General features: G+C 40.5%; 1 protein-coding gene across 1 annotated transcript; it reads left to right on the top strand.

The window, feature by feature from the left end:
• Nucleotides 1-342: 342 nt before the first annotated feature.
• Nucleotides 343-14,407, top strand: deaf1 (DEAF1 transcription factor). Its single transcript, XM_074678546.1, has 13 exons — nt 343-792; nt 2,087-2,184; nt 2,352-2,478; nt 2,623-2,772; nt 5,034-5,173; nt 5,289-5,354; nt 5,564-5,608; nt 5,831-5,954; nt 6,376-6,525; nt 13,096-13,394; nt 13,491-13,589; nt 13,673-13,762; nt 13,871-14,407. Exons 1-13 carry the CDS (start codon nt 600-602, stop codon nt 13,970-13,972), a joined length of 1,683 nt encoding a protein of 560 aa, XP_074534647.1. The 5' UTR covers nt 343-599; the 3' UTR covers nt 13,973-14,407.
• The last annotated feature ends 1,558 nt before the right edge of the window (nt 14,408-15,965 follow it).

Raw genomic sequence — 15,965 nt, 5'->3', positions numbered from 1 at the left:
TCAAGTCCATAAGAGGTGTTCAGTTATGGTGAAACAATGTTGAGTAAGAAGTGATAAAAAAAATATGGAAAGGCAGCAAAAAAAAAAAAAAAAAATTTAAAAACCTAACGTTTAAAAGTGTTTACCACTTGTGCTGCTTTAAGTCAGGGGTCAGTTTATGTCAGTATTATTTTAAAAGAAGACACCCAGAATTGTATTTATTTTATTAAACTTTTTAAAATAACTTTTCCATCAGCAAACACATTGATAAACTTACGAAAATTAGCCACATCATAGAAAAGGAAGAATTCTTTATTTCCTTTTACGGGATGTGATCTGTCAGCCTCCCTGTAGTTGCATGTGTCGGCCGCTGTGTGTCGCCCTGTCTGTGTGTGTGCTCGTGTTCTCTCGGCAGTGTCCGGAGCATCAGAGACTTCATGAAAAACAGACGAGCGGCCGGCCTCTTTTAGATAAACGCGCCTGTTTTCGGATAAAATCACATATTTTCAGGGATTTTCGTTGCAGTTCTTCTTCTCCTCGCACCGGGTGCCGTGCAGTTCGGATCGCGCCTTTGCCCGCAGCCATTCGTTCAATTTCGGCTTTTGTCGTTCGGCGGAAGAATGGACGAAGCGGACTCGGCCACGAAGGCACTCGGGCTGGTTGAACCGCCCATCGGCATTCAGGCAGTGGAAGGCTCGGATACCGAATCGGAGGCCGAAGTTACCACGATGGCCGTGATGGCCGAACCGGGAAACATCGACATGGGAGCCGAATCCCTGCCGAACCCAGACGAGGCCGAGGCAGCATTCGCAGGCAAGGCGGGCTTTAGCTCCCAACAGCAGGCCTCTACTCTGCGGGGTGGCGCTATACAGTCTGTGGCTAAACACAAACAGTGGTGATGATGGTGATAGTGCAAATACGCTTTACTCCACTAGACAGAAAGACATGACTTGGAGGCCATTACATAAATAAGCACACCTATCTCTCAATTAAATTGTGGCTTCTGTGTGCATGTGCTTTAGAGCCACAGTAACTCTATCACCAAACTCCCCTCAAATAGTAAACAACTTAATGATGTGCATGTTACGAGTTGCATTTACTACAGATTTTTTGGCAGAAAAATGTTCTAAATATTTATTAGCAGTTTTTCTCAAATTCGGCGTTGTGTAATATCATCAAGCAGTACAGCCTACCAGCAGGGGCGTTTCCAAGCCTTTCAGAGTGGGTAGCCCAACCAGGGCACTCACTCCTGCACTTATTACTGCACTTATCACTGCACTTATCACTTATTATATTGAAATGCTGACTCAGCATTTCAACATATTGTTATCCTGTGACTTTATTCGTATTCTTCAATATTCTTCCGTATGTTTTTTTTGTTCGCTACTCCTTCAAATTTTGTCCGATTTTCACCATTCAAATTTTAAACTATTCAGCTTTTTCTGGAGATATGTGCTATGACTTTTCTCATATTTAACCCTTAAACTTTTTGAATTATTCAGCTTTTTCTGAAAAAAATTCTCCATCTGAAATGCATTGGAAACTTCAGCTTCTACTATTCAACTATTTAGCTTTTTTATTGCACATTTTCAGCTTTTTTCACTATTATTTTAACTTCTTCAGCTTCAGCATTTCAAGGCATTTGCTGCAAGGAAATGCAACTTCTCTAGTTTTATCTACTATTCATAAGGTAGCAAAAAAAAAATGTTTAGTAGCTCCAGCCTTTTAAAAGTGGCTAAGTTATAACCTGTAATTTTAAAGAAAGAACCAAAAAAGAGCTCAATAACAGTTGATAAAGTAATTTTATGTACATACAGTTCAAGTGGAGTCAAGTGATGTATCAGGGCTTCCATTAAAATGCAGGTTGACAGATATCAAACAGCTCCTATCATAATTTCACAGCTTTCAAATGTTAAGATATTGGGCCTAATTGGCTATTGGATCATCTTTTTTGGTCTTATGGTTATCATTTTCTGTGTTTCCTCTTGTTTTCTTAAAAGCTGTCATCATATCATCTTGTCGCAGTTTGCTGTGATTCTAAAGGAATTCTGTAATGTAAGAGCTGATTTGAAGATGTTTGTAATAAAATCTATCTCTTGTTGATCAGAGGTGACGTCTGTAACGGTGGGAGATGTTCATGCAGCAGAGGATAATGCCTTTACCACGACGGTTGCAACATCAGGAAGTCTTCCTGAACACATGCTGGTAGACAAACACACTAATTGGCTAATAGATGCTGTCCCTATGTTTGTAAAGTCTGTGCAATGTGTCTAGCTTCAAGGAGAAAGCTACAGATTTCTGCAGCAAGCATAGAAATCATTGCTTCAAAATGAATGTTTACATTTAATATAATGTATGTTTGTGTGTTTCAGAGTGGGAGAACCACCCTCCAGCTTGGTGAAGGTCTCAGCACCCAAAAGGCCACTCTGATCGTGGTTCACACCGACGGCAGCATTGTGGAAGCTGCTGGCCTCAAGTCTGCTGCAGCCATTGCTTCAGGTGCATGCTAGTTTTGTGTGTATTGTGTGTTTGACCATATGCGTGTGTGTGTGTGCATTGAATCAGATGTGAAGGACAACAAGATGCATCTTTCCCAATACTTAATGTATGTGTGTCTTTTTCATCCTGCTTTCTGTCCCTTAGGCTCACAGACTCCACCTACCCCTCTGACTCCACCGCAGGACAAAGACTCCTGCTCCAAATACAACTGGGACCCTTCGGTGTACAACAATGAGCTGCCAGTCCGCTGCAGGAACACAAGCGGAGTCCTCTTCAAAAACCGGCTGGGCTCAGGTAATCAGCAGTGATACCTGTAGAAACTGGGGCTTGTATTCACAAAGATTCTCAGAGAGCTCCTAACTTAGCTTAAAAATTCCCAGAAAGGAATCTTAGCTTAAGAGTGATTCAGGAAGCTTCTGAGAGCAACTCTGAGCAAAGAGGAGACAGAAACTTTTAACTTAGTGTGGAAGTGTGGTTGACCCTGTTGCTAGGTAGTACGTAGTCTGCTACAAGCTGCGATTAGTTGGTACAAAAAGGGAAAAAGATGAGGGGAAAGAACGCTCCATCAGCCTAATAATGAATGGACAGTAAAACTAACAGATCACACAACTCAGACTGTATTCAGAAAAATGTCATCTTGTCATCAATTTTATATCATGATGATGAAACTCAACTAAATTAGATTAAAAGTGACAGCTTCAAAATGTTTGAACGTACCACATTCACACCGATTATATTGATCTGCTCATTGATCCGTTTACTGTCTATGCTGGTCATGTTACAACTCAATGTGTTAGATTTTAATGGTGGACACAGACTCAGCCGTCAACACTTCCTGTGATTACTGTGTTTTCAAAAAGTGGTTTGATTTTGCAGAACGACCAAAACAATGAATGACATGGATAAAAAATGAAGAACTAGACAGAGGAGCCTGCTGTTGGCTCATAGAGGAGAATAAAACAGTATTAAGAGGGAACTTGGGTCTCGAGCAGTGGCAGCTGCTGGTCAGTCAAGGAGGGGAAGCTCATTTTTTTTCCGGCCTACATCATAAATTTGTTTATTTATTTAAACGTTAATTCTACCCTCCGTGCCAGCTTGTTATTAGCTGGAGCTGCTACGTGAGACTACGACAGGCTGTAAGTGTGAGTGACAGGGGGAGAAGCTCTGCAGCTGTAGATGCTTATTGGTGAAAAGAGAGAATCTTTAAACACAACGCTCGATGTTTTTAAGAAAGGTAAACTCGCCGGGGATCGGTAATGCCCCGGATCAGTCCAGAACAACTGAATGTAAAACTGAGAAGATGCTCCGGTGGAGGGTTATACTTCAAGATTGCTGACTGAAGGACGTCCAGCGTCCAACTGTGTTAAAGCGCTGAGACGCTGTGGGATGAATGAGAAGGAGGTGGAGCCAGTCACCTGTGATAGGTAGCTGATTCTGAACTAAAGATGAAGAAATTCTAGCGCAGATTTTGTCAATAAAATGTACACACAGCAGAACATATCAACACTTTTTTGGGGACATTTTAGGGGGAAGCTGAGCTTCCCTTGCAGTCTTAGAGCAATCGCCACTGGTCTCGAGATCATGGCACAAGAGAAGAGGCAGACTTGGGAGCTCATCTCCCAACAAATCAATGTGTCTTTCCCTCTCCTCCCGCGCACTTTGTGCGTGAGTGTGAGACGCACTGGTACGTGCTGTAATGCCAAGCAAAAGCAGAGATTACAGCAAGAAGTGAAGTTGTTCTGATACAGAGTTGTAGGCTACCACTTAAGGTATGACATCAGTTTCTTTGACACTAATAACTGTATAAATGTTATAGAGTTTCATTTTCTCATTAACCTGACTGATTATGGGGGGATCAGCAGATAAACAGCTGTCTCAGGTGACAGAAACTATGTTTAGCATGTTGGGAAAGTCCAATACCAGTATCGTTGTCCACTCTTAGGCTTCTTAAAGGTCCTCTCTCCTTCTAACAGTTTTTCACCTTAGGAGCTCTCTTAAGGCTTAAGACGCTTTGTGAATAACTTTTATCTTACTGAGGGAAAGTCTTAAGAAAAATCTTAGAATCCGAGGAATTTTAAGATTCTTTATAAGAATGATGTCACAAAAAGCTGCTTTGTGAGTACAGGCCCTGGTCGGGTTAGTTTTTAAGTGTTCAGTTTAAACTCCCTCTGAATCAGAATACACTTGGCTTTCAGGGTTTATATTTTACACTTACAAAGACAGGCTCATAACTTCCTTTGGTGCTGATAAAGTGTATGCCAAACCAAGAGGAGGTGCATTTGAGAGGATACATCTGAAGTTGTTCTCAGCTATGCTAATACATTAACTTTTATTAAACATGAAGAACTATAGCTCCTTTTAGAGTGACACCACATTTATGGGACTAATAGCCAAGGCCTTCGAAGTTCCTCGTGTGGATAGTGGGTTGATATTTTGTACCGTAAAATCTGGAATATAGGTTGCATCAGAATAAGAAATGAAAGACCCAGTCAGTGTTTGCATTGCTCTAAGAGAGAAAAAGATCTAAATTACCATCTCTTTCATGTTGTGTCCAGGGGGAAAAGGTCGCTGCATCAGACACAACCAGCAGTGGTATTCTCCCACTGAGTTCGAGGGTGTGGCAGGAAGAGCGAGCAGCAAAGACTGGAAGAGGAGCATCAGATACGCTGGCAGGCCTCTGCTCTGCCTCATACAGGTACGGCTGACGCTGAATACTACAGGAGTGACACTTTAAAGATTGATTCTGATTACAAGGCTGGAGGTAACAATGTTAGTAGATTAACTCTGTGTGTGCACGTATGTGTGTGTAGGAGCGTATCCTCAACCCCCACGCTGCGTCCTGTACCTGTGCCGCCTGCTGTGATGACCTGACAGGGGTGAGTCCTGAGTTCTGAATTCACCTGAAGGAGAACATGTGCAGTCAGTTCATTCATAATGAGTTAAGTGCTCACCGGTGTTGGTTCTAACTGGAGGTTATAAGGTTATGATCAGCCTCTGTGTCTGTGAAGTCCTGTATCAGCAAGTCTTTATTCATGAGAAGAAAAAATAACAGTGTGATGCTTGCTCTGCTTCTTTTTTTCTCTAGTGTCCAAAGGAGGGAGACACTCTGGTGTCAGAAAATATCAGTATGGTAAATATAATTTACTCTCTTAAGCCCCATTATTCATTACAGCTCCAGTAAATTTTTGAGTTTTTAACCCCCGATGTGACTAAACATTTCACAACTCGAGCTTCATGAGTTGATTTGAAGAAATATTTTGGTTTTAAAACGAAACAAAAAATTGGAAACAAAATCTACTTTGTTTATGTGGCTTACAGTGCACCTCTCTGTTTCCCCTCTGGCTCCTTTCAGACCGGTCCAGTTCGCCTCTTTGTCCCCTATAAGAGGCGAAAGAAGGACTCTGGACCTACAGTCAGCCCACCCAAGAAGGAACTTCCAGCCACCAAAAACATAACCCTAGCACCAGGAACCACATGTACGTCAGGTGACCTCAAATGGACCAGGAACAGAGCAAAACGAATCAGTTCACTTCATATATTCAAGTCCTGAACGTCACAGTACGATGCTTTAACAAGTTTTTAGAGTAAGAAAAATACCTGTTATTTTAGACTGATCCTATTTTTTCCTTTTTTTTCCCAAACTTTTATTTAATGGTTAAAAGAAAATATGAGACCAAAAAGTTTCAATAGATTCACCGAATGGAAATTGTGAAATTTGCGCTTCTGTTTGTGACCACCCAACTCAAATTATGAGAAAAATTACTTCATTTTTAAAAACATTTCCACAAAGAAAGCTTTTTTCAATGAAACTCTTATTACATGAGTTTGAATTTGTACTCAAATTTGAGAAAATAGAGTTTACATTATCATGTCTCACTGTCTGTCCTCCTCCCACAGACACCCTGTCCCCGTCAGGACAGATCACCACCTCTGGCACTTTGACCTTTGACCGAGCTCCTGTAAGTGATGCCACTGCCGCCGCCGCCACTGCTGCTGCCATCATCTCGGAGGGGTCACCGCCGAGTGAGGTGTTCGCCAGCACAGCAGGTAACGCCCGTCACCTCTGCCAGTCAGACTGCTGCTCAGCTTAGAGACATAATCATGTGATTCATTGGGTGTTTCTTGTCCCGTAAAGTAGATAACGAGCAGTTCAGGTAACAAGTAAATCTACTTTTACAAAAATTGCACAATAACTCACAGCTTTATCTTTATCCAAACAAAAGTGTTAAAAAAAACACACACCCCAAATCTCTAAATCCATGGCAGTAAACAGGATAAAATAATTTGTATGTGAAACCAATGCTCTGTCTCACTCAGAGTGTGTTCGTTTTTAGCGTTTGGATGGAGCTTTCTGAATCTTTTGGTGATAAAAAACAGTTACACTCTTCCTCCACTAGATGGTGCTGGGTTTGTTTCCTGTGAGGTCGGTTGAGTTGGTTGTGACTGAAAGGGGTTTGTTTTAAAGTCAGTTTAAATAAAGGTGGAGAAATAATCACGACTAGACTAAGTTTAAACACTAACTGATGATAAATGATTTTTACTGTGCCTTGTTTTTCTCTGTATTGAAGCATTTTCGCATTAACTCCCTTAAATCTGCCTCAATCACCAAGACAAAACCACTCTTTTTCTCCCGAAATAGAGCTTATCTGTCTCTCAGGTGGCTCTTAATCAGGGTTGTGTTAACCGATTATCCTCCGTCTTTGACAGAACTTTTTGAGCAATGACGGAGAAATCTGAAGGTTGCCCGTTATTTTGATGGATAAGAAAACCTGAGATTGATCCAGTCTATCACTTTCATTGTCACACAACTGTTCATTAATCACATACAGCACCTGCAGTCGACCCCCTGCCCAGTTAGTGGCGAGCGTGAATAATTAATTAGGTACTATGTTGTCATGTTGTTACTGACAGCGCTTAAGATTAGAGATAGACTGATGTGGATTTTTTGGGGCTGATACCGATACTGCTTATTAGTAGGCAAGGAGGATGATAACCGATATTTGAAGCCAATATTTATTTGCAGTCAAAGTGAAAATATTGGCGTAAAAAAATTTGAACAATACAACCTAGAAATGCGCCGACTGTTCATTACTACACTGGGTAAAATGTTTCCAGGCTTTAAAACACTGACTGAAGCAGCAGTGGTCATTCCAGTCTGTAGTGTAGCAGCAGAACAGGACTTCAGCTTCCATAAAAGCAAAACAGACGCGAACCGTCTGAAGCAAAGACACATAACCTGATGCTGATCTCCTCTGCTGCTCTATCACCATGACCTTGATTACATCAAAATACGTTTTCACCTTAAAACCACGCAGCCCAGGAGGAAAGTTTGAGCTCAGGCAAATCAGAATACAGAAAATGCTCGCAGAGAACTTGATTTGACACTTACTGTGTCAGCACGACATACAAATCATCTGTCAGTCAGCGTGACCGGAGATTCTGATGTTTAAATCTGATAAACACACACACACACACACACACTCTGTGATCCAGATGTCAGCGCTGTCTCTTTGTCCTTCAGCTGGAGGATAATTAAGCACTCGATGTGTGTAGATGTGGAGGTTTTTGAATTACTTTTTGAGTTTTGGGTGATGATGGTGCCAGAAAACAGAAGAAATCAAAACTCAAAATATATATATATATTTTTGTTTGCAAAGGACCTAATTTATAACTCTAAACCATAGACTGTCAAAATTATTGGCGTAATCCCAGTGACATCATCTGTTTGTGAAGCCTGACGTCAGTCTTCTATGGATGACATTATCTGTCCTGCTTTTCAATCTGATTCGTTATCACTTCTTATTGTAAAAAACATTTCTGAGTTTTTTCTGTTTAATTAAAAAAAAAGCTCGTTCCTCCGGCTGTGAGAGTGATTTTTTTAATTGACAAAGCTCTCACAGCAGGGTCAGTGTCATTATTTATATTATCTATTATTTGTCTGTTATTTTCTATTTCTGCCCAATACATAATTCATAGGTATCAACATCATTTTTTTAAATTGAAGGATTATTGTTTATTATGACAGATATTTTACGGCCCTGCTCTTCAAACCAGATGATAAGTGGTCAGATTCCTGCAGTGTTACGTGCTGCGTAAACAGAATCTGCTACTGATCAAGGAAAATGCTCTCCATTAGGGGCAATATGGGGAAATACAGGTGTCTGGGCCTGTATTCACGAAGCATCCTAAGGCTAAAAGTAGCTCTTTGTGACGTCATTCTTAGAAAAAACTTAGAATTCCTCAGATTCTAAGATTATAGATACGCTCTGTTGCTTTCCCAGATCTTGGACTCTCTGTGTCCATTAATGTTTCTGCAGAGAGCTTTCTGCACCCCTGATGAACCTGCAGCCTGTCCGTCATTCTGTCACACATCAGGGAAGCTCCACAGCTGCTTCCTGATTGGCTGTTGCCCACCTGTAATGAGCTCCCAGGAGAGAGACACACACATCCACTGTCCTGATTTCTCTGTACGATCATAACCCCTTCTTTAAAGGACCAATAAGGGATCTGCCTCCTCCTCCTACTCACGTCTTCTCAACTGACAGATCTGTTGAAACAAAACTGAGTTATAAAAATGTGTATTTTTACCTCTGAGCTGGGTAATTTTAGTTTCAGTCAGCTGACAAACAATCAGCACGACATACAAATCATCTGTCAGTCAGCGTGAGGACTGAAGATTCTGATGTTTAAATCTGACTGCTGATAAATACACACACAAACACACACACACTCTGTGACCCAGATGTCAGTGCCGTCTCTTTGTCCTTCAGCTCGAGGTTAATTAAGCACTTGATGTGTGTAGATGTGGAGGTTTTTGAATTACTGTTTGAGTTTGGGGTGATGATGGTGCCAGAAAACAGAAGAAATCAAAACGCAAAGTGATTTTTATTTGTTTGCAAATGACCTAATTTATAACTCTAAACCATAGACTGTCAAAACCCTTGGCATAATCCCCGTGACATCATCTGTTTGTGAAGCCTCACGTCAGTCGTCAGTCGATGACATTGTCTGTCCTGCTTTTCAATCTGATTCGTTATCACTTCCTGTAATTTTTCTATGTACAAAAAGTAGTCTTTACAGATTTTCTGTCTTAAATAATAAAGATAAATAAGTAAAAATCTTTCCACACAGGGCAAGGTCCAGCTGCTTTGGAATAATGTAAAGAACCAACGAGGGAATCATTGAGCATAAAGGCTAATGATGTCGATGGATCGAACCATTTCTAATTGACTCTTAACAGGAACTGGTTATTGATACCCATCCCCACCCCATGCAGTGTGTACTGTCTGAGAAATGAGCTCAGAGAGACAGAGCCACAGTCTCAAGTAGACGCTTGAGCTCTGCTGCTCATCTCGCAAATGCAGGAACAAACAGACTTTAAAAAGATTATAGATTTATAACCAAGAAACGTTGTTATGACAAAGAAACAATCTACAAAATACAAATGTCATTTTTTTTTTGCTTGGTCAGGTTGTCCTGCTCACTCTGTCCAGATTCCAAACAACCGGCTCACTTTTCATTATCCTGCTTTTTACACAGCTACATATGTAATTAATCTATAAATAATTAGTGGTGAGAATTGGCAAGAAACTCATGATACAATACCATGGTATCACAATATTGAGATATATTCCGATATTCCACACAGTTAACTATTTGATTGAAAACAACTTTTCTATTTGATTGTGATTGAAATAATGAACAAAACTTAACTTGAAAACATAATGTGTGTCAAGTTTGTCAGTTGAACTACTGTGACATTTAACTAATGTTGCAAAGACATTATTTGGTGAAAGACGTGGTCAGTTGGTGAAACTGATAAATGTCACTTGGTGAAACCAAAGTTAACCAATGTTAGAATAGAGGGAAAGCATTGATGTTAACAGCATCAAAACCCACATCATCAAGTTTGGGAATTAAATATTTTGAATATACTTTGGGATTATATTTATTTTATGGATTATGGGCAACATACAGAGGAGTAGATCTTTGGCGCCATCTACTGCAGTGGAGGTGCCGAAGACGTGTTGCACTTCCAACTTACCTAAAATAGTTTTTATTTTAACAAAAATATCAATATTGAGAATTATCTGATAGTATTTTATCACAGGTCGAAGTGTTGAACATTGATATTTCATCACACCTCTTTAAATGACTCGGCACTAATTACTGACTTGAGGTTAATTTCAACAATTGAAAGAAAGTAAGAAATATTCCCTAAAAAGTAGTCTCTTACACCTACAGTCCATGGACCCCCTAATCGATGAAGAGACAGAGCAGGGAATCTGTTGTGTTTTACATTTATTCAGGCTTGGTATTATGTATAATGTATAATGTAGGAGAACCTGACAGAGCCAGTCCAAAACATGCAGCCGTGTGGTTGGCAGAGCAGCTATAGAAGGCAGGTCTTCCTCTGTCTTGAGGAGCTAGGATTGAATGCTGTGTAAGCATGCGTGCAGTTTGAGAGCTGCTGCATTGCTGAATGTTTAGATTTCTGACTGAAAGATAACATCTTTGGCCTCCGTGTATCCATTGATGTGTGTTCAAAGACTATAACATAAGTAACTAGAAGAGCACTCAGAGAGCACAGACCTCTACCAAGCATATTGTGATTGTCACCAACACTTCAGTCCTACTTTAATGTTATACTCCCTTTCAGCTGACTGTCTGCTACAATTTGGTGCTAGTTGCAGGTTTGTACGATAATTTGTTACCTGACAGTGTTGAAAAAGATGATGATCCAGTACATATTTCATACTCAAGATCTTAGTATCCAGAATTTTGCCAGGATCTGGATCGTACTTTTACATCTGTCAGAAAATATGGTGACCTTGTCTTGTATTGTTTTTGCAATCCGACCATTTATGGTGGAGTTATATACACATATGGTGAAAACGGTCCAATCTCACCATGATAAAGAATCCTTTAAAAAAATCCCGGATCCAGATGGTGATCAAGATCACCTCCAAAATTTAATCACTTCTTCCTTATCCCATTTTGAACCATTCCTGAAAATTTCATCAGGATCCATTTGTTACTTTTTGAGTTATGTTGTTCACAGACAGACAAACTCTCCCAAAAACATAACCACTAGGCGGAGGTAAAAAAAAAAAAATATATATATATATATATATATATATATATATATATATATATATATATATATATATATATATCTGGTTGATAATTATTTGAAAACATAAAAATTGCCTAATCAACCAAAAATGTCATGGACCCCCTAGGGGCTGCGGACCCCCTGTTGAAGACCCCTGCTTTAAAATGTAATGATTTAATTGTTACCTGTCAATTGACTTCAGATGTGAATTAGCTTAAAGCTAACTCTGGTACAATGCATCAAATGGTGACGTTTGGGTTAAATATTTTACATGGTCCCTTTATAAAAAAAATAAATAAAAAAATCTTGAGACAGGAAAGGTAGGAGATACTGTGATAAGATGACATCAAAATAGTCATCTGTAAGAGGGGTGGGGATAGAAAAACATTTACGAAAAGGAAGCTGTGAACATGTTAGTCTTAAGCTGTGTTTAAATAACAGATTTGATGTTTTCTTGGATTTTGTTTCTGATATTTGGAGCTTAAAAACTGTACACTGCCTTTCCAAGACTACCTGAGTGATCTGCATGGTTTGTGCTGCGTGAGAAGTTCACGATCATCCAATATCCTGGCCTTAGACCCTTCAGGGCTTTGTTAACCAGCAGTGCTGTAAAATCTATTCTCTGACAGACAGGGAGCCTGTGTGAAGATGTTCGTGTAGACTCTGGCCTCATTTTTATTTTTAAGTCAGTAAACAAGTTTTTGACATTGTAGTGTTTTTTTGTGACAATGTCTTAAGTTTGGATCACATGATTTGTGTGACACTGTTTTTATGTGTCATCAGAGCTTTCTAAAATCAGTCTGGATGTGTCAGAAAACTTAAGTAAGCTGAAGTTTAAAAACAGTAACTCCCCAATGAAAAGTTAGACCTTGGTGCTGAGAAACACTCTCCGGAAGTAATGTTGAAAGATATATCTGTTATATCTTTGTAGAATATATAACCTGGTTATTTTCAGTATTTGTGAGTAAGAGTTCAGTAAAGCGGTAATAAGCTGAATATAAATGAGATAAACAGACCTTTTACCTGAGAGCACACACTGTTTTCCCCCACGGACGAATCAGAGCCGGAGATGGATGTCCGGTTATTTTTGGACTCCTGTGTTCTCAGTGGATCTCTGTGCAGACGCTATAGCTGCATGTATGTAGGTCAGCAGTGGATGTATAGAGGACACTCAGACACACTTAGGTGTGTTTGGACCACCTGCTCAGTTTGATCCTGCATGTTTATTTTCACATTTAACATCTGATGGACCCAAAAAAAAAAGTTTCACAGCAGGCGTCACATTAGCTGTCATCACCGGAGAGCTGCTGCTGCGCGATTTCTACATGTGAAGCAGGTTTTTAAATATTTATGAGATATTCCGATTGACATTTTCACAGAGCTGCCACACCTGAAAGTAATTTCACAGACTCAAAAAGTACACCTGAGCATCACCACAGTCACTCTCCTTGGATTTTTTTTAAGACAAATCACTCTGAAAGGGTTTCCTCCTCTCTTTTCAGTGCTGACTGCGTTGCCAGCGTTAGCTGTGGCGCCTCAGCCCATCCAGGCCAAGATGACGGTGACGACTTCAACAGCATCGTCTCCGTCAGGGGGTTTGGTGAGCGGGCTGGAGATGGGGCCTGTAGGAGGGGCGGGGCCAGTTTCAGTCAGCGAGGGGCAGAAAAACACCTGGCTGTACCTGGAGGAGCTGTCCAACACGCTGCTGAGCAACGTGCAGCAGCTGAAGGCTCTGATCGAACAGGCCAAGAACTCTGCAGGGGACATGACGGGGGTCAAAGGTCAAGGAGGCAGGAAGGAGGTGAGAAAATAAAATGCATGGACTCAGATTCAGAAAACAACCTTGTATATCCGTGTAAATGTGTGTGTGTGTGTGTGTGTGTGTGTGTGTTTACAGGTCGGCCTCAGCCAGACGTTTCAGAACCAGATCTCGTTCCAGCAGCCGGATGACTCTGAGCCTAAAAGAAGCTCTGACCTCACAGAGATCATCATCGGTGTAAGCTCAGAGAAACTTCTTCACATCTGCTTTTTGCTCTGTCCTCCTCTGTGTGTGTGTTCATGTGTGTTTCCGCTCTGCAGCAGATGTGTGTGAACTGTGGCCGGGTGGCGATGAATGAATGCACCGGCTGTCACAAGGTCAACTACTGCTCAGCCTTTTGTCAGAGGAAGGTAAGACTCACCTAAGGGACCCTCTGGGTGCACTGTGGAGTATTTGGCTTCACTTTTTTACACTTGGGTGAGGTGGTCTTCACAGATCAGTTTGTTTTCTCACTGCAGGATTGGAAAGACCATCAACTCACATGTTGTCAGTCAGCAGGGGGCGTTGGTGTTCAGGAGGAGGAGCCCATCACAACCATGGACATGGACAAAGTGAAATGAAAGCGTTCAGTGTTTGAAAACCAGATCAGTGTTTTTACTCGTTAGTGAGACAGAAGTCCCGTGAAATGAAAACGACTCCTGACACAGCTGCTCTGAAGATTTGAAATCTTTGTTCTGGAGCTTTTATTTTGAAAGTTTCCCCTGAGATGAGCTCTCTAAATGCTTAAAGTTGCACTTTTTTCATTTAAGTCTACAGTGACTTTAAAGACAGAAAGGGTGTTTCCTCATTGATGATGATATGAAAGCAGCTCTTAGTGGACATTTAAGGAACTGCAGAGGAATAGATTTAACTAAGAGGATGAGACACTGACAGGGTGAGAAGAACTGGGCCCACCACTAAGTATTATTACTAATCATGGATGATACGTCTGCTTGGTATTACCTCAATAAATGATTTTTTTCTACAACTGTTACAATAACTTTACTTTATTTCTTTATTTTGATGAACAATTTGAAGTCAGGGGGCTGTTGTGATCCTGTAAAGGTCAGAAACATTTATTGAAAGAGAATTTTCTTCCCCACCAAGATCTGGACAGTACTCTTGGATAATTATCTGTTTTTGTTATTTTTATTATTACAGTGCAAAGAGTCACTATTTAGTCTGTTCTTCCTCTCGTCTTGTAAATACAAGATTTGAAGAAGGTTTTCCAGGGAGCTCAGGGTCTGTGTACAGAACACCAAAGTGCTGGTTTAGTGATACTATCATCAACTTTTATCTTTAAACAGGACTGAAAACACTTCCGCTGTCTCTGGGTGAGTTTTAATTTCTGCAATTTTAGAATATTTACAGTAGTGAAGTGGTGGGATCCATTAATCATATTTGGTACCAACACTTTACTGCCGTAAATGTGGGATATAAAACTCACCTTTCTTCTAAACAGGAAGTGAATCGCTTATGTATTTACCCTTGCAGAGGGGGTATTATTTTTTGCTATACTTTAAACATGGATATAAAGTGGCAAACCGCTATGTATTCTTAAGTTATAGAAATCCCTGAATCAGTCTCTGGACTGATCAAAATATTTACATAAGATTTGCTCAAACGTTAAGGTCATCATGTAAAAATCTCCTGTTGCTTCATGACACGTTGGAGGTGCAGGCCTCAAACACCAAGGTCTGCCCGTAGCTCCACCCCCCAGCAGGCGCACAGGTGGCTAGCCAATCAGGGGGAAGGGAGCCTTAAAGAGACAGCTACTAAAACAAAGAGTTTCAGACAGAGACGGAAACAAGGGTTTTGTAATACAACAAAATTTGGATTTTTAAAAACTGCAAATCTTGCAAAGCTGCTACTGGAGAATCAGACAAGAGATATAATGTCAATACCGACAAAAAAAGAAAAAAAAGAAGTAACAACCCGACCCTTCTCGAGTTGGCTTTAAAATACTCAAGGGGGGAAACTTTAAGGAAACTGAGAAGCCCTGCCAACAAAGCCTACTTAAGTGGACAAAAATAATAATGTTGAACGAATGAAACCAATAAAGAGACAGTATTTAAATAAGAAAAAGTTTACTGTTTAATCAAAATAAATGCAATGGTCTCCTGCGCTTCTGGTGCGTAATGACAGTCTAAAACAAAAACCAGCCCTAATAATGCCCCCAAACACAGTCTTTTCTAAACCTAAATAATATAAAAATCCAAACTTAACCGAAATTACCCTTCTGAGTCAGTTGAAATTGTCTTTGGCACAGTTTTTTGTCCACGTAGCCCCCAATGGAAAACGCAGAAATCCTCAAATAGAAAGGAAATCCACACAGAAAGAAAAATCCCAAAACCCCAAAATTCGTGATCGATCAACTAAAAATCACTGGCATACCAGGAGAAGTGCTAAAATAAAGACGATCTCACCACCCAAAGTAACTTAAATCCACACAGGACTACCACTCCTGGCCCCCGGGAGAGACAATCAACTGGGATCAGCTGGGATGTTGGATTGGCACCTTCCAGTAACCACCCTCCCATCCATTATTTTCGAGTATATCGCCCCTTTTTCAGG

The sequence above is a fragment of the Halichoeres trimaculatus genome, unplaced genomic scaffold, assembly GCF_033239565.1.
Source record: "Halichoeres trimaculatus isolate MK-OKI-2021-1 unplaced genomic scaffold, fHalTri1.1 fHalTri1_scaffold_10, whole genome shotgun sequence".
Taxonomy (NCBI): Eukaryota; Metazoa; Chordata; class Actinopteri; order Labriformes; family Labridae; genus Halichoeres; species Halichoeres trimaculatus.
The sequence above is the reverse complement of the archived record's forward strand: the minus strand, read 5'-3'. Positions and strand labels throughout refer to the sequence as shown.